The 20,939-nt window shown below is 53.0% G+C and overlaps 1 protein-coding gene across 2 annotated transcripts in view; it reads left to right on the top strand.

Annotated features, from left to right (window-relative positions):
• Positions 1-336: 336 nt before the first annotated feature.
• Positions 337-20,939, top strand: part of DNAH17 (dynein axonemal heavy chain 17) — a 106,438-nt gene continuing 85,835 nt past the window's right edge. The window contains exons 1-15 of one of the 2 annotated variants that reach the window (XM_066237599.1): positions 337-681; positions 1,873-2,066; positions 3,242-3,434; positions 3,669-3,768; positions 4,036-4,121; positions 4,296-4,421; positions 5,099-5,251; positions 5,423-5,509; positions 7,690-7,857; positions 8,130-8,246; positions 12,536-12,801; positions 13,481-13,676; positions 15,942-16,088; positions 18,899-19,007; positions 19,914-20,017. In XM_066237599.1, coding sequence (XP_066093696.1) covers positions 337-681; positions 1,873-2,066; positions 3,242-3,434; positions 3,669-3,768; positions 4,036-4,121; positions 4,296-4,421; positions 5,099-5,251; positions 5,423-5,509; positions 7,690-7,857; positions 8,130-8,246; positions 12,536-12,801; positions 13,481-13,676; positions 15,942-16,088; positions 18,899-19,007; positions 19,914-20,017 — 2,391 coding nt within the window. Of the gene's footprint in view, positions 682-1,872; positions 2,067-3,241; positions 3,435-3,668; positions 3,769-4,035; positions 4,122-4,295; positions 4,422-5,098; positions 5,252-5,419; positions 5,510-7,689; positions 7,858-8,129; positions 8,247-12,535; positions 12,802-13,480; positions 13,677-15,941; positions 16,089-18,898; positions 19,008-19,913; positions 20,018-20,939 lie in introns of both variants that reach the window. The other variant, XM_066237597.1, reaches the window with a different exon arrangement.

Here is a 20,939-nt window from a genome sequence, read left to right as displayed (position 1 = left end):
TTCCCCCCCGCCCCTCAGCACCCATCTCTCTATTTCTGGCCTGCTACCTCGTGGTCACAACTAATACAGACCTTCACCGCTGCTGTGGGCTGGGCTCTCTCAGTGACAGTCCACAGAGGGGCGGGAACAGCTGTCCAGCCAGAGCAGGAAGATATGACTGCATTTCTCCCCCACCCACAGCTGAAAACATTCAGGATGAACCCTTTTCCCCTTGCTTGGTTAGAGCAAGGTTTGAAATGGTCGCAGCAGCAGGTGGGAGGTGACAGCCCCAGGGAGTGTGTTGCATCTGTGTGTCTGTCCCCTGAACAGATGACTGTGGTCTAAGCAAATGCCAAGATGACAATCACACCAGACATCAGATTAGAGTATATGGAGGAAGTCGCTTCCATCATCCTGAAGTTTAAGCCCGACAAGTGGGGCAAGATGCTCGGAGCAGAAGAGAATCTGACCCTCTTCACGGAGTTCTTTGAGAAGACAGACGTCTTGGTTCTGGTGTTGACGCTCAATCCCACTGGCATGATCTTACCCTGCCTGGGTTTCCCAGTGTCCCTCAAGTCCAAAGGGCTTTATTTCATCAAGAAGAAGCCTGGGAATATCACTAAGGACAACTGCAAAGAGGCTCTGATCTACGGGGACATCAGCACTACACCTGTGGACCAGCTGATCGCCATCGTGGAGGAGGTGGGTGCGGCCAGCAGGCTGCACTGGGCTGAGGGGTGAAGGGCTCAGGGGGAACAAGTTCTGTTCCTCATACTTTTAGTGACTGGCCCAGAGCCCCAGTGCCCGAAGGGCAGTCCATGGGTCACCAGTATGGTGTGGGAGCTGGCAGGAAACCAGGCCCAGCCTGCCCGATGGCTGAGACAGACCTACATTCTAGGTAGACCTCCAGGTGCTACTGTGCACCTGAAATCTGAGAGGCCCTGACCCTCACCTTGTTCTCTCTTGCTATCATTAGAACTCCTGCACCGTGCCAGAGACAGTCCCTTCTCATGGCTGCAGAAGGTGCGGGCCATGTGAGAATAGGTAGATGAGTTTCCCCAATTCTGAGACTTGGAGTGAGGAAAGGAGACAGCGGGATGTTGTTGCGTGCATCTCTCTGTTTCCTGTGTCCCCCCCAGCATCGCCCTGACAGGTACGGCAGGTGCAGCCCACTCTGGGCAGTCAGACCAGTGAAGGTGCCAGTGACTTAGCTTTTCTAGTCATCGCTGTCCCTGTGTGTAAAACAGGCTCACACCCCTGCCTTATGCAAACCTAGGGCCTGGGCCAGCATCCTGTGCATCTGAATAGGGAGCCTGGTGGGCCCAAAGCTGAAGCTCGCCGGGCATTTGTATTAATCTTCTCGGTGGCCATGATGAAGTCCAAGGTCAAGGTGTGGGCAGGCTTGGTTTCTTCTGGGGCTTCTCTCATTGGCTTCTAGACAACTGTCCTCTCCCTGTGTCCTTGCACATTCGTCCCACTGTGTGTATCTGTGTCCCTATTGCCTCTTCTTATAGGAACACCCATCATATTGGGTTAGGGCCCACACCAATGACCTCCTTTTTACTCAATCACATCTTTCAAGACCCTCTCTTCAAATACAGTCACATCCTAAGATGCTAGTGGTTAGGGTTTCAACATAAAAATTTAGGGGGCACGATTGAACCCCTGCGGCCTCACAAGCAGCTCAGAACAATTGCTTCCACCAAGGAGTGTGAGTGGTTGTTGTAGGACCTAGGTCTCCCATCGTGAAGACAGGCTGAGGTCTGATCACCGGCCCCACCTCCTGGCATGGAGGAGGACAGTTTCCCAGGTTCCGGGCACCAAGGACTCACCATTCCTCCCAGGGGTTATGGAGTCAGAGAAGGGCCAGGCGAACTCAATTCTTTATTTCAGGTCCTCTATTCTCTGTTAAACCAAAGCAAGAACATAAGCGGGTGGCCCCAGGTCGTTTCAGAAGACATTGTGAAGCAGGTGCACAGGCTGAAGAATGAGATGTTTGTGATGGGGGGCAAGATCAAGGGGAAGACTCTGCTGCCCATTCCTGAGCACCTGGAGAGTCTGGACGGCACGTTGGAGTCCATGGAGAAGTAGGTGGGCCCTACCTGGGAACTGGCTGGGTGGCTCAGCAGCTGGCCTGTGGCCAGTGAGGATAAAGGGTCCCACGGCACACTGGCTTATGGCTCTGCATCTGATGCTGAGGGCACAGGGCAGGACAGCACCGGCATGAAGCCCCGCCCCCACCATACATGTGGGCTGACCCAGACGTCACACAGTATACCCAGTGTCACACTTCCACGCATGTCACACAGCCAGGAAAGGGATGCCAGCTTTAGGGCGTGGGTACTCAGGCACTGAGAGGCATGGGAGTGATGTTTGGAAGGGAGGGCTGTGATGTCCCAGGAGCCCTGCGCATGCCCAAACACCTTTAGCAACTGCCTGGTACATGAGGCTCTGGGAGCTACACAGGGTGATGGCTTGTTTCTTTTACTCACATCAGGCCCTAGTCGGTTGGCTCAGGGATAGAGCATCAGCCCAGCATGTGGGTGTCCTGGGTTCGATTCTCAGTCAGGGCACACAGAAGAAGTGCCCATCTGCTTCTCCCTCCCCCCCCCACCTTGCTTCTCTCTCTTTCTTCTCCCTTCCTGCAGCCATGACTCTATTAAAGCGAACTGGCTCTAGGTGCTGAGGATGGCTCCATGGCCTCCGCCTCAGGCGCTAACAAGAGCTTGATTGTTGAGAAAGGTAGCAATGCCCCAGATGGGCAGAGCATCGCCCTCTAGTGTGTTTGCTGGGTGGATCCTAGTTGAGGCACATGAGAGAGTCTGTCTCTCTGCCTCCCCTTCTCTCACTGAATAAAAACAAATAAACAAACAAACAAACAAACAAATAAATAAATAAAATTAAGAAATACAGCAGAGGGTGACTGTCCCAGGAGACCCACCATATGAGTAGCATGTACCCCACGCAACCCCAATAAGAACTGCCAGGAGGAGCCATCTGAACATTTTATTCTCTTTCTGGGAGTTGGGGGAGCTGACATCTCTGACAATACCCACCACTTGTGTAGGGTCTCTCCTCACCAGGAGATTTGGGCGGGAGTCTTTCATCCCCCACCCCTGTGGCTGTGAGGAGCCCGAGGGCATGAGGCAAGACTCCAGGCTGGGGGGGGGGTGTTTGGGGCTTGGCTGGGGCCTGGGGGGGGGCTGTTGGAGCCCCATATGTGTGGCCAGGAGAGCATCTTCCCAGACCCTCTGCTTTGCAGGATCCCTTCCTCCCTGGACAACTCGCTGCTGCACGCCATTGAAACCATCATCATTGACTGGTCCCACCAGATTAGGGATGTGCTGAGCAGAGACTCAGCGCAGGCCCTGCTGGATGGGTTGCACCCCTTGCCCCAGGTCGAGTTTGAGTTCTGGGATGCCCGGCTGATGAATCTCAAGTGCATCCATGACCAGGTGACCCCTGTCCTTCACGGTGGTAACTGGGCACTCAGCTGCTCGGTGGCCAGATGGCCATGTCCTTACCAGGCAAATTCATAAGGCCTTGACCTCTCTGTGCTGACCCCCCACGAGCACCGAGAGGACCCACTCCCCCGAGTCCATGCCTCAGCTCCCACCACTGCAGGGTCAGGCTGCTCCATCTGGGGTCTGTGGGTCTCTGCTAAGAAGCTAATGTTCTCTTCTTCTCAGCTAAACAGGCCCAAAGTGAACAAAATAGTTGAGATCCTAGAAAAAGCCCAAAGCTGCTACTGGCCAGCCCTGCAAAATGTATATATGAATGTCACTGAAGGTGAGCCAGGGACCCTCCAGGAGCCCCTAAGCAAGCTGTCTGATGCTTTCTTGGAGGGTCTGAGGTGGGTCGCCAACCCTAGAGGGGACTCCCCCATGGGCAGCAGCTCCCTGGCCCCTACCTCGTGAGGAAGTACCTGTCTTTTGAGGGGGCAAGTCTCCCTAACACAAGCAAGCTGCTCTGGCATCACGTCTGACCAGTGGAGGTGGGGGCGGTGTTGACTCCTGTGCAGATGCACAGTAACCTGGACCTTGTTCTTCTGTGCAGGGCTGAAGGAAGCCAACGACATTGTCCTATACCTGCTGCCTCTGCATATCCTGCTGGAGGAGATGGAGCAGGCTGACTTCCCGGTGGTGAGATAGCGAGAGAAAGGCCACTCACAGGGGCCGTTCTTGTGTCCTGGGGGGCAGGAGCTGTAGGCCACTTGGCTGGGGTGCCTCTCCCTCCACCTTGGGGGTGTCCTCCTGCAGGGGTGGGGACAGGAGAGCTGAGGTATCACGTTGGAATGCGTGGCCATCTCTCCTCAGCTCCCGACCTTCATCGCTAAGGTGCTGCACACTATCTGTTTCATCTGGGCCAACTCCAAGTACTACAACACACCCTCCAGGGTCATCGTCGTCCTGCAGGAGTTCTGCAACCAGCTCATCGAGATGGTAGCCTCCCCTCTACTGACTGGCTCCTCTCCTCCCTCTCACGTCCATCTCCCCCTGCCCATGTTCCCCTGGAGCTTTAAAATGGGCAGAGTTGTGGGCACAGGGGTTTTCAGACCCTGGGTTCAGTTGGAGCCTCTTGGTGGTCAAACAGAGCTCTCCCAAGGCCCAGGCTGTGCCAGCCCAGCCTACCCCATGTTGGAGGGAGGAGAAAAGGCAGGGGACTCTGCTTCCCAAGTGTCAGTGCCCAGGCTCGGCCGGGGATTTTGTGGGGTCCTCTGTTCCTGCGCCCAACTGCCTCCAGTCTCCCTCAACACGAATTTTCTTCTTCTTCCTTTCCACAAGCACGCAGCAGCTGGCCTGAGTAGCCTGAGGATGTTCAAATCATGGCCTGGGACTCTGCTGCCCATAGAAAAGTGTTCCTGTCTCACCCCTAGAGGGGCGTAGTCACCTGTGACCAAAATCCATTTGCTGCAGCCTTACCTTGGGATGAGGGCTGGTGGAGAGCAGCTCAGTGTCCTGAAAACCACCCAGTGGTAGACAGACAGGCTGTGCCCTGAGAAGCAGGTCATGGGGCCCCGCGGTGGCTGGTTTCTAACTGGCCTGCTCATGGGCAATGCTCCTGGACATGGCCCCACGTCCGCACGTCCGAGCTGTGTGATGTCTCTTCCTTCCCCCAGACACGGATGTACCTGGGCCCAGAAGAGGTGCTGAAAGGCTTGCAGGGTGAGATCGAGGAGGTTCTGAACGGCATCTCCCTGTCGGTGATGGTTTTGAGGGAACTGTACCGGACCTATGACTTCTGCTGTACAAACATGAAGCTTTTCTTCAAGGTCTGGCCTGGCCTATGGGACCAGAGCCAAGGCGCGGCCGGGGCCGGGCGGGGGGGGGGGGGTGTTGACCTCAGCATGGGACGACATGAGAATGTGTGAGGCAGACTGTGAGGCAGATGTGACTCTCTCTCTCTCTCTCTCTCTCTCTCTCTCTCTCTCCCTCCCCAGAAGGACAAGGAGCTGGTGCTTTGGGAATTCCCATCTTCTCTAGCATTTTCCAGAATGAATGCTTTCTTCCATCGCATCCAGACCATCGAGGTAAAGGAAAAGTTGGGCCCAACTCTGCCTGCATGTCCCAGGCTGCCCTCATCTGAGGATAGCTTTTTCTTCCTCCCTCATTTCCCCACAAATCCATGTCATGGAGAAACCAAGCCACCGGGCCAGCTTCTTCCACACCCGGAGCTGTTAGCCAAGAACAGAAGTGACCCATGCTGGTGGCTTCTCCCCTTAGCTCATGCCTTCTGCCTATGGCAGGCTATTTGCACATGAGATGACCATGGTCCAGCAGCCTGGAGACTAAAGGGAGAGGGTGGGGGTGACTGGGTCAGCACACACGAAGACTTGAGAGGGACTCTGCAGAGCAAATTAAGTTTAGCAATGGTTCCAGGTGTCTCCCTCGGGAGAACAGGGGGGCGTGTAGGGTCAGAAAGCTTTGCCTTTATTTTGCAATCTTTTGTATGGTACAGTTTTTTATTTTTTTTATTATTTTTTTTGTTTGTTTGTTTGTTTTTCATTTTTCTGAAGCTGGAAACGGGGAGAGACAGTCAGACAGACTCCCGCATGCGCCCGACCGGGATCCACCTGGCACGCCCACCAGGGGCGACGCTCTGCCCACCAGGGGGTGATGCTCTGCCCATCCTGGGCGTCGCCATGTTGCGACCAGAGCCACTCTAGCGCCTGAGGTAGAGGCCACAGAGCCATCCCCAGCGCCCGGGCCATCTTTGCTCCAATGGAGCCTTGGCTGCGGGAGGGGAAGAGAGAGACAGAGAGGAAAGCGCGGCGGAGGGGTGGAGAAGCAAATGGGCGCTTCTCCTGTGTGCCCTGGCCGGGAATCGAACCCGGGTCCTCCGCACGCTAGGCCGACGCTCTACCGCTGAGCCAACCGGCCAGGGTGTATGGTACAGTTTTTTAAATGTTGTGAACATATTACGCACATCATAAAAAAGGGGAAACACCATCCTTGAACCACCGACGTTGACTATGTGATGGGCACCATTTGCAGTGGCTTTGGGAAGGCCAGTCTGGGTCTCAGCCATGGCCTCCAGGAGGCAGGGGAGAAGCCCACTTAGGACTCTTAAGTCTCCATCACAGAGGGTGTCTTTGTGCCCAAAGGGACCCTAGGTTCCCAGTTTCTGGCCACATAGCAGTTGGTCCCTACCTTGGGACCATGACCCGGCTTCTCAGGGCACCATGACCTGGCTTCTCAGGGCACAGCCTGTCTGTCCACCTCTGGGTGGTTTTCAGGACACTGAGCTGCTTCCCACCAGCCCTCAACCCAAAGTAAGGCTGCGGCAATTACAGATTCTGAATCAGGATGAAGTTTCTGGGAAAGAGGGCCTTTGAGGGGGGGAGAAATAGACGTGCAGTCCACCCTCTGCCACGTGGGCCGTGTCGGCCATGCCTCCTCCTTGGAGAGAGGAGTCGACAGCCAGGGCACAGCCGTGCGTTGCTTTCGCTGCGTTTGCTTTGGCTGTAACAACACACCTGGGTACTTTGGGAAAATGGTGCCCACCTTGGTTCCAGCTTAGTGGACTGATATGCCCACTAAGATCAGTGCCTGTCCTCTGATCTACCTGCATCGGATCCTGCTGGAGACCTCAAGGAGCCTTTGGGATCTTGAGCAGAAAATTAGAGCTCCCTATAGAAGTGTTAATGAACGTGAGCAGATGTCAAAATGGAGAACATAGGTAGCAGGTTGGGATCCCAGAATGAGGTGCATGTCAGAGGAAGTAGACTTTCTGTGTGTGCCCATTGGGTGTCCTGTACGCAAGGGCACTGAGTGTGGGACGGTTTTCCCAGAAAGCAGAGACTTTGAAGCGTAGCAAGAGCTTTGAAAACCACTGTGGCCTTTCCGTCAGCCTTTCCATGGCGGCTGAGGAAGCGGGGCCCCGCTCAGTGTGCTTTGCTTCAGCCAGCGCTGGGTCAGGACAAGAGCCCAAGCCCACTTCCTGCTCCTCCGCAGTCACAACTCAGAGATGATTCATGGAACCCTCCTTCCCGTCCTCTCTCCTTGGGTTCCTGAAACAACACTGGATGTTGGAGAACACTGACTCAAATAAACAGAGCCCCATTGTCCCATTGTCCCATGGCCCTAGGGTCCCTCGCGCACCTCCTGGCTCCTCCCTGCTGGGCTCAGAGCTCGATCAGAGGCTGAACCGTTGCTTGAGTTTGGTTATGAGGACAAACTGACAGGGTGTCCCTGGTTTCTCATTCACCAGGAACTTTATAAAACAGCTATCGAGTTTCTGAAGCTGGAGAAAATCGAGATTGGGGGAGTGCGGGGGAACATCCTGGGTAGCGTGGTCACCCAGATTTATGAGGAGGTCTTTGACCTGGTGAAGGTGTTTGCCGACTGTAAATATGACCCCTTGGACCCGGAAGATTCGGTAGGTCTGGGGCCTTGGCTGGAGCCATGACAGATGCCCCAAGAGTGGGGAGCCACAGAGAGGGGGGCCTGTGGGGTAGCCAATCCCAACACTCTTCTTAAAGATGGAGCGACCACTCTGTACATGGAGAAGGCCCAGCCAGTGAGCACTCTCAGCTGAGACACAACCCGAGCTGGGCCAGTGGCGGGGGGGGGGGGGGGGGGGGGGGGGCACCTCAGCACCTCCTCGGTTCACGTGCCGATGAAGAGGTTGACACTGCAATTTGCTTTTAGAGTTTCGATGACGATTACGCTGATTTTGAGACCAAAATTCAAGATCTGGACAGGAGGCTGGCCACAATCTTCTGCCAAGGCTTTGATGACTGCAATTGCATCAAGTCCTGCGCGAAGGTATGTGAGGAGGGGTGTGTGCGGGAGATCCGGCCCTGCAGCACCCGGTAGTGCCAAGAATGATCTCAGAAACCGTCTAATCGAATGCCTGTGTGTGGAGTGGAGCCTTTCTCAGTATCTCAGGGCAAGTGGGCAGTGACCCCTTGAGTAGCTTCTGCCAGGTTCTCTGGCCACGACCTAAAGTAAGAGAAGAAAGTGGCGGGAGACAGTTCCTCTCCTGGTTATCATGGTGCTGGCTTGGTAAAGCTGCTCCCTATCTTGAGTCAAGTTAGCTCGCCCTCCACTTAGCAAGGACAAAGGCCAGAGAGGGGCAAAGAGCTATAACAATAGGACCCATCTACGTGTTGACCGCCATGCTCAATTTGCACATTCACCAACCATGGTCAGGAAGCCTGGAGGCCAAAGTGAGAGCCAGTGAGTGGGACTGCGTTAGCACAGATGACCACTTTAGAAAGACCCTGCGGTCTGTTTGGATACAGAGTGATACCTAGCAAATCAGAATTTAACAATGGCTCAACATGGTTTTAAGCTTGGCTTCACAATCAGAGACAGCAAGTTGCTGATATCACCATGAAGTTTGTTAGAATCATGAGGAGCTAAACACCCTCCTCCCTGCTGCTGACTGACAGGGGCGCCTTCCCCGAGGATCCCTGAGTAGTGCATGGAGTCAGGCCCTGGACCTTCCCATCCAAGCCCACATGCAGCCTGCTGTCAGGGCCTGCATGCTGGTTCTCTGTCCTACAGAGAGAATGGTGGGCACTTATGACCACTCATCAGAGTCACAAACTGATGGCTTGGGCTGCACAAAGACAACTGGTGGGTTATCTCTGGCTCACACGGCACTTCATCTCTCTAGAGATTTGCCTGTTGTTGTACGGTACTTTTCTAAAATTTTAAATTAATCACTACATCTAAAAATTGAGAAAGTGTGCATTAAACTCAAGATTTTCACCTTTTCTTGGAAAAGTAGATCTGGCCACACTGGGCACACAGTCCCTTACAGTAACAAGTGGCCACAGGTGAGCAGTTACAGAACCTGGTGGCCAGTTTGCCCCAGTACCCACCACTCCTTGTTGTCCTAGTGCACTTATGTGACCCGCCCTACAGAAGAGTGAGGGATCTCTGCAGGGTATGGTGTGTTCAGCTACAGTTTATATGGAGAATGGGCATTGAGCATTAAAGTGAGTCAATGTACATTACATATCTGCTTGGGCAACTGTTTTATTTCTTTGCCTAGCTTCATGCACGTCTGTCGACTATGAGTCTCTGCAGGTCAGAACTACCTCTTTCCTCCCTTTTGTAAACCTCTGTGTTGTTGCTCACAGGCAATGCCCAGTGATTATGATAGGTTTCTAGGAAGCACTTTCCTAAGCACTGTATTACCTCATTTGATTCTAACAACAACCCAAGCTCTTTACCACAGTCATTGCCTATGTTGTCCATCCCATTTTACCAGCTCAGACAAGGCAAGAAACCTGCTCAAGGTCACACATCTCACCAGCAAATGGATGAACCAGGTCTTCAAGCCAACCCCAAGCTTGCTTGCTTCCAGCGTCCCTGTTCCAAACCACTCAGCCAGATGGGCTTCCAGGGTCAAGGCCAGCAGGGCAGTAACACTGGCCTTGGCAGCCCAGGGTGGGGGCCAGGCCATCTTTCTGACGATGTCAGACCTGGGCTTCCTGGGGCTGAGCTGGGGACCAGCCACCCTGAGCACAAAAGTCTCCCCAATGCCAATGCCAAGATGTTCCTTTGTGCCTTAGACATTCTTCTTAAAAATACAAAGGCCTGGGGACTTGGAGCTCTGCCAGTGTGATGCTCAATTCAGTCCTGGGCTGACTTGGTGTTTGGGCAAATGTCAATGCATGCAAATGAACACAACACCTACCTCCAAGTCATTCCCATCACTGGAGCACTCACTTGTCCCCCAGGTAGCTGCCGTGGCCACCTGGAAGGAGGGCCTCCCTTCCCATCCTCCCTCTCCAGGGCTGGGGCCAACCTGCTCAGTGTCCTTGGTGTTGATTTCTCTGTGTTCATTGTCTTTCCTACTAGACCATAAACTCCCTGAGGGCTGGTGTTTGCTTTGGATTCTCTCAGAACTGGGCCCAGCACACAGTAGGTGTTTTTGAGCTCTCCCTTAGAAGGAAGTATCTCTAGCTGAGAGGATGGAGCTATTAATGGGATCTTAGGGAGGCAGGTTTGTCTGGCACAGATGGTAGGTGAGGACCTCCCACACCCACACACAGCACCAGAGGGCTCCAGCCAGTCCTTTCACCTGGAGACACCAGGTTCTCCTCTGGGATGGAGTCCCCAAAAGTCAAAGACCATGCTGGAACTAACCGTGGAGGCCTGGGTGTGCTGTAAAAGCACAGGCAGGTGAAGGGGCACCCGACCCCCTGCTGACAGGAGGGACCCCGTGCTGTTTCCCAGGAATGGGGCAGGAGCTGGGTGGTTGCCTCACGTGGACACTGGTGCCCTGTGTGATTTAGAGTATAGGTCCCCACTGAGGGAGGAGGAGGTCCAGGAGGGGCCCTTCTGCCACACCTGTGGGATTGCTGCCGCCCCACCTGAGCTCATCTGACAGACAGCCTGTTCTGCCTCCAAGTTTCCCAGTGTGCACACCCTCTGCTGTGCAGGCCTTTTGTCCTCCATCAGGAAAAGCTGCCTCCTAAATGTTCACTCCATGTTTGTGCTAGATCAAAAAGAAAATGCCAGAAGGGAAACAAGGGAGGAAGCCGTCCCTTAATAACCCGTTTCCATCTCTGTCTGCTCATCTCCCTCCACCTGAGAACTTTTGGCCACCCCAGTGCTCCAATTAGGACAGGCCCCTGGGTTCCCCTCCCTCCCCCTTACCCCTCTGTCCCCTGCCTGCTCCCCACCTGCCTCCCTGTCATTCCTCACTGTCAGTGATTCGCACACAGCTGGGAAAGTTCTAGAGCAATTTTCCCACTATCTCCTCCTGGAAGAAAATAACATCAGCTTCCTTCCCAGATACCATCAGCTAAAAAAAAAAAAGTAAATATGAAAGAGGCATGGGAAGAGAGACAAGTAGTCAGAGGGTCATAAAGCAGCAAAGAGAACATTTCTATTTGTCACATGTTTTTTTTTTCTTTTTTATGACACTGGTGACCTAGTACATCGAGAGGGCCCCTGCAAGTACCTGGAGGAAGGAGGGGCTCCCCACGCTGGGCATACACATACTCCCCCGGGCTCTCATCCCCTCTACCCTCCGCCAGCCCAAGACTGAAATGTGCCCCCTTTGTGGGTGGGTTGAACTGTATCCTCCAGAAAAATAGGTGAAGTCTCCACCCTATTGCCTGTGAGCTTGCCTGGAAACAGTTTTTGTAGATGTGATTAAGATGAGGTCCCCCAGCAGTGGTGTGGACCCTTAATCGTGTATGTTTGGAGTCCTTATATAATGAGGGGAAAAGACACACAGACACACACACAGGGTACAGGCTATGTGATGATGAGGTAGAGAGTGACATGATCTGTGTATAAGCCAAGGAACGCCAAGTGTGGCCAAGCACCCTCAGGAGCCCCCAGAGAGGCCGCCACAGATCTGCCCCTACCACCACCCCAGCCTTCAGAGTCAGTGGCCCTGCCCACGCCTCTCTTGACTGTGAGCTCCAGCCTGTAGACCTGTGGGCACTCACAGTGCTGTGGATTAACCCGCCCAGTCCGTGGTCCTTTGTGACCACAGCCCCAGGATACTCTTGCAGGTCTGTGCCCACACCCAGCGGGTGAGTGTTGTCATTTGGAGACCCACGTTGTCTGAGGCGGGCCTCTTCATCCTGGCTCCCCTTTCTCCCCACTGCAGAACACACACTTCCCAAGGGCGGCTTTCTGTGTCTGGGCATGTTATTTCTCCTGCTAAGAGGAATAAGTCTTGTGACTCAAACATTTCTCCATCTGGTTGTCAGAGAAAGTCCTGGTTATCTAAATGCAGTATTGCAGCTATTTCTATAGTTTTTCAAATTGGAATTTTTAACTGTTCGACTAAGCCTTAATTCTCCTGGGCTTAGAATGCGTGCTTCCTGACCTTGGACCTTGGGCTGTTGGTTTACAAGCCAAGTGTTTTGAGACACAGGGTACGTCAACATAAGGATCACTGAGGCCCTGGTCTAACCAGTGGCTACACAGACAAAGGTTCTTTGTCTTGGCAGGCCGTGTGTTTTCTCTGTCCTGAGGCTTAGCCAGATCACTGTGTCAGCAGGCTGGGTCTGCCGAGGGTTGGGGCTGGGGCAGGCAGCCAGGACCCTGGTGAAGGCCTATTTCTCATCTCTCCCCAGCTTCTGTACATGTGTGGGAACCTCCTGGAGAGGCCCCTGATCCTCACCGAGGTGGTGCCCAGGTACTCGGTCATGCTGGAGCTATTTGACGCTGAGCTAGACAACACCAAGGTCTTGTATGATGCCCAGATCACAGCCTCCGCAGACGGGAAAATCCCGCCAATCCACAAAAACATGCCCCCTGTGGCCGGGCAGCTCAAATGGAGCCTGGAGCTGCAGGAGCGGCTGGAGGTGCCCATGAAGGACCTCAAGCACATTGAGCACCCGTGAGTCAGGGCTGCAGCCGGCTGCCGAGAGGGGAGGGTCTGGTCCAACTGCCAGGCAACCCCATGCCTATCGGCCAAACAACTTCCCAGACACAAAATTCCCAGGGAATCCCGTGCATGTCCCTTTACCTCTGGGTGCTGTTTGACTTGCCCTCCGCTTTGACCGTCAGTGTGGTGCAAATTAGCAAAGACCATACCCTGGTGAGAGCAGGCACAGGCTGCTTGCTCAGAGCTTGTGTGTCAGGAATGGGCCACTGGGCCCTGTGCTCTGCATCGACTTGAAGGCAGGCAGAGGAGTGGGAGGGCTCCCAGCAGAACCTGCAAGGGCTCAGGTGTGCCCGACTGGGGACTAAGGAGAAGGATGTCCCACAAGATCGCCTAGGCCCAGGGCAACGCATTTGGCTTTCTCCCGTTGGCCCAGCGCCAGAAGGGACGGAGAAAATTAGGGGGCTGTGGCTGCCGGGGTGATGGCTTAACTTCCCAGGCTGTTTGCGGAAGGTGAGGGACACTTTGCAGTGCTGTTTCTCAGCCAAGAAGAAGCAGGAAGCTGCGGTCCGTGTCTGGCACCACAAGATCTGGCAGCCACAGTCCAGGCGCCTGAGGAGCCCCGGAAGAGTGGTGCATGTCACACTCCCTGGGGGTGCTGCTGCCTCACCCCGCCGTGTCACTCTGATCCCAGGATCATGTCCAGTGTGGAGGCCAAGCTCATCTACCAGAAATATGACGAGATGATGGAGCTGCTGCGGAGTTATCGCGAGAGGATCTACCTGCAGTGGGTGTCCGGTGTGGACGAGGACTGCCGCTTCAACCTGGGGCAGCCCCTGATCCAGCGGGACCGCACCACTGGCCTCCTCCGGGTCAACTTCAACAGAGCGGTGGGTGTGTCCTCTGTGGCTTGGGAGGGGGTTCGATATGTCACATTGAGCTAAAGCTTTCTTATGGAAGTATTTTTTTAAAAATATGCTCAGGATAGAGTTCAGATCTGAGACACAATGGGGTTACAACACAGTTGCATTCCTATGACAGTGACATAACCCGGGTTTTGGTGTACGTTGAAACACACCCTAGCCTAACACAAACAGAACACTTGCGCTTCTAACAGTCCAAAATGGCGTAGGTAAGTGTACTGGGGGCGCCAACTCCCTCACTCTACGCCGGTTACTGTATAGTCTTCCGCCGGCACAACCAAACTAGTTTGGCCACATAGGCTATAAATACCATGCTAATGGTGTAAGCCAAAACACTCATGTCAATTTTTTAAAGTTTTTATGGGAGTGAGCATCGTAAACTTGAAATGTCTATGTTGAGATGGTCGTAACTGGAGGACCCCCTTGTAGTAGCATCCTTACAAATGGGTTCATCGAGTGTACTGTTTAAAGTCGGGCCGCCTTTCATGGGATCTTAAGAGGAAACATCCATTTGAGGATTTATATATTTAGAAAGAGAGATTGAAAGCAAGAGAGAGAGGGAAAAAAGAAAGAAAGAAACAAACAAACAAACAAAGAAAAAATTTTTGCAGGATCTAAACAAATGGACAGTCTGGCCAAGTCCAGTGAGCTGCAGAGAATTCACACTATAACGGTGGGCAGGGCGCTTCTGGGCCCAAACCAGCTCGCACCCCCTTCCTCCAGCTCCACAGCTCCCCCTTCACCTGCCCTTCCAGGTCTTTGGGGGACCTGTGTCACCTTCTTCAGCTCTTTTGTAATGCTAACCTATGTTTCTACTCCTGTGGGAGGACAGCAGTCCCTGTCTGTCTGGTTTGCTACTTTATCCCAAGCACATACACAAGGAAGGCACTCAGTACACATTTATCCAATGAAAGGAAGAACGAGTTTTAGTAAAATCCCTGTTATGCAGAAATTCAGGTTGCTCCTGCTTCCTTCTGGTCTTCCGTGGGTGTCTGAACCGCCCTGGTTTGGGCCCAGAAGCGCCCTGCGGGAAAGCCTCTGAGGAGAGAAAGCACACGGGTGAAGTGAGGGCCAGGGCATGTGAGTGTGCCTGGCGTGTCCTCATGTCCCAGGAGTAGTGTGGAGGCCAGTGAGGGCCGGTGGAGAGAGCCAAGGGTGGGAGAGGAGGTGAAGGGGAAGATGGCGGAGGTGGGGACATAGCACCGCGAGCCTCCTGGGCCAGCGAGGGCACTTGGGCTTCTGTAATGAGGGAGACAGTAGCCATCACTGGTTTCGAGCAGGCTTGATTTTTTTAAGGACCCCTCCAGGCACTGTGTGTGAATAGGTTTGGGGGAGACAAGGTAAGAAGCCAGAAGCCCCATTAAGAGAATTTGGAACCCAGAAAATGAGTATGAGAGAGTGGTGGCTGGACCAGAGTGGCAGCAGAGAGGGTGTGAAGACCGACTTGGGCTTTGATCGGAGCCAGTGGGATTGTGGACGGTTGGAAAGGAGTCTGTGAGAGAGAGAGGAGTTGACTCCCATGGGGGTGGGGGTGGGTAGCTGAGGCTGCAGGAGGAAATGGCTGCCTGGCCAGACCAACTGCTCTGTGTGGGCCATGTTGAGGTCAGCTAGACACACAAATGTGGGAATCATTCACACACAAATGGTTCTTAAAGCCATGATGTTGGGGAGAGGGGCACCAGAGGAGAGGAGATGGAGACAGACGGCGTTCTGTGGCTCTCCAACGCGCACATCTCGAAAGCACCAAAAGAGACTGATGGGGTGACCAGGAGCATCTGGTGTCCAGGAAGGGGGGTGACCAGCTGCTACGAGGTCACATGAGATGAGGCCTATGAAATGACCAGTGGGCTCAGCAACACGGAAGTTACTGAGACTTCATTGGGAACAGCCTGGGATGAGCAGCTCTGTGGGAAGGGGTGTGCTATTGACCTCCTGGGTGGTGACAGATAGGAGGAAACGGGCAGGGGAGGCGAGGTCCCAGGGAAGAGCCAGGTGAGGCCCTGCTCTTTTTCCCACACAAGCCGGGCAGGGAGGTATGATGATATGTCCAACCACACTGACCGATAAGTGGGATGAGGATGTCCCTATCTGGCCAGCAGCCCCCACCCACACACGTCTCCCCTAACTCAAACTCCCAGGCTGTAGAGGCATCAGTTCAGACTCTCCCTTGTGTTGCTAAGTGTCCCACTGAGGCCATCACCTGACCATCTCTGTGATCTTTGTCGGCCTTAGTTGGTGGCAGTTCTGAGAGAAGTCAAGTACTTGAACTTCCAGCAACAGGAAGCAATCCCGAAAAGTGCTGAGAACCTGTTTTCACAGTATGAGACCTTCCGGAAGTTTGTGGGCAACTTGGAGCTCATCGTCGGCTGGTACAACGAGGTGAGCGGGTGTCTTCCGTGTTCTGTTTGCCAAGTTCCAGTTTTCTGTGCTAGTGCACACAGGCGTAAGACCTCCTGATAGAGGAGGAAACACACATGTGTCTTCATAGCCAGTGGCGGCCCCAGACACCCTCCGAAATTCACATGCTACCAGCTGCACAAAAGCAACGGCTTGGGCGGCTGACACCACAAACCTCGTCTCCACTGGACTCCAGCTCTTGTTGCATGACTGTGGGTAGACACGTCACTCTCCTAAACAGATGTTGCTTTGGGCTATTTCAAAGTCATTCAAGATCACTTGCGTGATTGTCACCCATGTGGGACAGGGGCAGTTCCTGGAATCTGACTGGATTACAGATTTCCCAGCGGCCTGTGGCCTCGGGGGAAGAACTGAGTGTGAGGTGTGGCCCTAGAGATGAACTCAATAGGTACCTGGGGGATGGGGATGCAGGTCTGCCCTCCACTCTACAGCTCCACAATTTCTGTGAGATCTTGACTCACAATGCTGAGCAGACCTGGGGCCTGACAAGTAATTGTTAAGGACTTTGATTCTCAGTATGAGTTCCTGATGATTGACGAGCCTTGGGGGGCAAGCCCTTCTAGTCACAGGGCTTTTTGGTTAGATTGTCCCCTCCTGTTACCGGAAGCCCCAGAAGCTGAACCAGTGATCAGATGGGGGCGGGGAGCATAGAGTCGGTTGGGGCACAGAGGGCAGGTCTGGACACCCTCTCCCTTGCAGGTCCCCACCCACGGTTTCCAGAAGAAGTGCAGGACCCTTGCCCCTGCCCACTTTTGGCAAAAATGCCCTGAAGGCGTGGCTTTGTAACATAGGCTATTGAAAAATAATAAACAGGGCATGTTAAACAGATCTTATCACCGTGCTCCTTGTTTACTCTGGCATTTACAAGTGTGTGATAATATTTAGCTACTCTTCTGAGCTATCTCTCTGAGAAATACCATAAATTACCATAAGTCCATAAATTACCTTAAGTACCCAAGTGAGCTGAGGAAGGACACTGCTTCTACAGCCACACTGTATCCACAGCCGCCCTGACCAGGCTGGCCCCACATGCTGACTGTGAGATGGCCCTTGCCTAGGACCCAGTCACTAAAAGTTCAGTGGCATTTTCCAGCTGGTTAAATTTGGCATAAAGGGCTCCCCTCTGAACAGCAGTCACAGTAACTTAGTTGCAAACATACTAAAGAAACGTGTGGTGAGTGGCAAGAGGCATGCTCAGAGCCAGGGCACCGGTCACAGGAGAGCGCTGCTTCATGGGTGCACTCCTGAACCAAACCCCAGTAACTGGGATCCCATCTCACACTGGCCCGCTTTGTAACCACAAGCACGCTTTCTCCTACTTCTGTCTGGTTTCCACTAGTTGTGGCTCTCATGCTCTCTCTCTCTGCCTGTGCCCATCTTCTCTAAGTGTCTGCCGTCTGAAAACACTTGAAGGCATTGGTGGGGTGGGGGAGGAGGAGTGGTGGACCATTTGAAGAACCAGATAGATGTCCAGAATGATTCTGAGAGGCAAGTTGTCAAAGCCTAATGGACCATTTTAGTTTTGTGCACGTCCCTCCCTTGTAGAGCCCAAGTGTCCCTAAAGAGCTACATATAAATCAAACTGTTGCTGGACGGAAGTTCAAACCCTGCTTGTTCCTTAAAGGAGTACTTGATAGACCGTGCACATGCTCCTTTTTCCTCTTTGGAGAGTGGAGATTTTCAAGCATTAAATTGATTTCATAGAGCAAGTGGTATGGTATCAGGACCATAGAGAGCCGATACTACAGTGTGTCCGTAAAATCATGGTGCACTTTTGACTGGTCACAGGAAAGCAATAAAAGACAATAGAAATGTGAAATCTGCACCAAATAAAAGGAAAACTCTCCCAGTTTCATACCTATTCAGTGCAGTTCAATGTGGGCTCATGCACAGATTTTTTAGGGCTCCTTAGGTTATCTCGTATAGCCTCTACAGACTCGTCACTGACTGATGGCCTACCAGAACGGGGTTTCTCCACCAAACTGCCGGTTTCCTTCAACTGCTTAACCCACCGAGTAATGTTATTCCTATGTGGTGGTATTCGTTATAAATGCACCGATATTCACGTTGCATTTTGGTCACGGATTTGAATTTAGCGAGCCACAGAACACACTGAACTTTCCTCTGTACTGTCCACATCTCAACTGGCATGGCCGTGGGCTGCTCCGCTGTATACACGGTGTTACATCATCATCTGCACATGTGCACATGCTGCCACATCATCCTACAGAAACTGGGAGGGTTTTCCTTTTATTTGGTGCAGATTTCACATTTCTATCGTCTTTTGTTGCTTTCCTGTGACCGGTCAAAAGTGCACCATGACTTTACAGACACACTGTATATTGTTAACTCTGATCCCTCTTGGACTCCAATCCCTCCTGGATAAAGTAATGTCGAGGCTCGGACTTGTGACTAAGGGGAGGGTCTGAGCCCCAAAATGCCCTGGTTTCTCATGCCTATTTCTCTGACTTTCTTCGCACGCTTCTAAGCCAAATAAAGTTTCTGGATTATATGCACCTACTGTTCTTGCTCTTTCATATTTTCTTCTTTTTTTTACCCCATCACGTGGGTAATTGAGAGGTAAGTGTATACATAAATCCTCGGTGATAAAAATAACTTTGAAAGTTGAAATGTCCCAGAATTTGAGCTCTCCATAATTCTCCACCAAGTAACACCTAATGGGAATGGGTTTGGTCTGTACCAAACAATAAACATCCTCGCCATGACAACACTTTAGATCTGGGTGGATGTGAAACTGTCTTGTTTTGCAGATAACGACCACCTTGATGGGCGTAGAGTTTCCACTAATAAAGTCAGAACTTGGAGCAATTGATGTCAAATTACTGAGCGCTGAAACGACATTGTTCTGGAATGGCGAAGGTACCAAGGCCATGGTTCTGTCACCCTGGGTGAAACTTGGAGGGAGGTGGCCAATTCTGCCTTCCAGCTGGGGACCCACTTGGGCTGCACCAGGATGATGTGTCTGGTTTCAGGGTGGTTCCAGCTGCTCACCCACTCCCAGACAGCTGGTTTGTGGTGCTTACGAGTAGACTCTGGCAGAGACTCCTTGGAAAATACTAAGGATCTCAGATTTTCCCAACTAGGCTTACTGAGGCTGGGGCGGGCAGTGTGGATAGTAGAGCCCATGCCCCTGGCAGCTAGCTCAGGGCAGGCATCTGAGAAGTAGAATGAAATGCACTTCCCCCCACCACTGGACCTGGCAGAAGTGCCCTCCCCGACTCCCCTCATCACTGGGACCCACTCTGGGTGGGTACTCCCCTCCATCAGGACCTCTCCACTTGCCTTCTGCCCTCTTGTCAGCCCACCACCTCTGTATCCCACCTCCACTCTCTTAATGAGAAGATGGACTATCCACTTAGTTTAACCAAGGTCTGCTGGGACTTTTCTGGGCAAAAGAGTCCCATCATTCTTTTCTCTCGTTTCTGCCGGAAAGCACATGTCTTCAGCTGCTTGGATCCAGGCCGCTGAGAGCTCTGTAAGGGAGCTCACGTCTCCAGCATACTGTTGTGGTCTGAGGGCCGGGCGCATGGGAAGACCCTTAACATCAGGGATCTGGAGTGCTGGGTGGACAGGGAGGTGCTGCTTCTAGAGGCACTGCAGGCATTGTCCTTCCGCGTGGCCTCTCAGGGACCTCTGCTTCATGTTCTGGAGTGTAGATGAATTTTCCAAGTGCTGTCTCCTAATGACAAGTCAGTTAAGCAAGCCCATGGGAAGTTTTCATTCTGCTGAATCATTCATTGCTGTAAGATTCCACTTCTGTTTCAGGTGTGTTTGAATATATTCAGGAGATGAGAAAAATTCTACATGACCTGCAGAACAGGATGCAGAAAACCAAGCAAAACATTGAGAGCATTTCCCAGGCCATGCAGGTGAGCACACACACTGCCCAGCACAGAGGGGTCCTGGTGGAACTGGGGCCACAGACACGCTCCCAGAAAGTGCCAGGGGCAGCGAGAACCTGTCCCCAGCCCCTCTGTGGAACTCAGTCCTCCTGTGTCCCATTAGGCTCAGCAGGTGGGTTCTCAGGGTCCCCTCTGAGCCAGACCAGCACCAGGGACAAGGGGCAGAAAGATTCGTTGAGACTCAGCCGTGCCTGGAGCGGGCCCAGTCCAAGAAACAGAGACCCACCACTGGCCTCTCCAGGGTCTGTCACCCATACCCCGATCTGCCAAGGCACCTGCAGCACGTTTTCCCACAAGAAGTTTTTAAAAACCTCCTCCCCACCCCTCCCATTAATTTGCAGTGTCTACTGTGGAACTCTATTTTATTATTTTTTTATGCGGGAGGAGGACAGGCAGAGACAGACTCCCCATATACCCTGACCAGAATCCACCTGGCAGGCCTTCTCTGGGGCAATGCTCTGCTCATCTGGGGTTTGCTCTGTTGCTTGGAAACCAAGCTATTTTAGCACCTGAGGTGAGGCCATGGAGCCATCCTCAGTGCCTGGGGCCAACTTGCTCAAGCCATTCCAGCCATGGCTGAGGAGGGGAAGAAAGAGAGAAAGAGAGAGAATGAAAAGGAGGAGGGGGAGAGGTGGAGAAGCAGATGGTCACTTCTCCTGTGTGCCCTGACCGGGAATAAAACCTGGGACTTTCACAAGCCAGGCCGATGCTCTACCCCCGAGCCAACCAGCCAGGATCCTCTATTGTATTTTTTATTTTTATTTTTAATTTATTTTTTAAGTAAGAAGAGGGGGGCAGTGGTGGAGGGGCTGGTGCGCTCACTGTTAGGTGCAGAAGTGGTGTCCGGAAGAAGGCTGGCTCTCCCAGCCATGTGCCCTCCCACATATGA

This window comes from Saccopteryx bilineata, chromosome 6 (genome assembly GCF_036850765.1).
Source record: "Saccopteryx bilineata isolate mSacBil1 chromosome 6, mSacBil1_pri_phased_curated, whole genome shotgun sequence".
In the NCBI taxonomy this organism is placed as follows: Eukaryota; Metazoa; Chordata; class Mammalia; order Chiroptera; family Emballonuridae; genus Saccopteryx; species Saccopteryx bilineata.
Note: the sequence above shows the minus strand (reverse complement) of the source record. Positions and strands in the feature narration are given on the sequence as shown.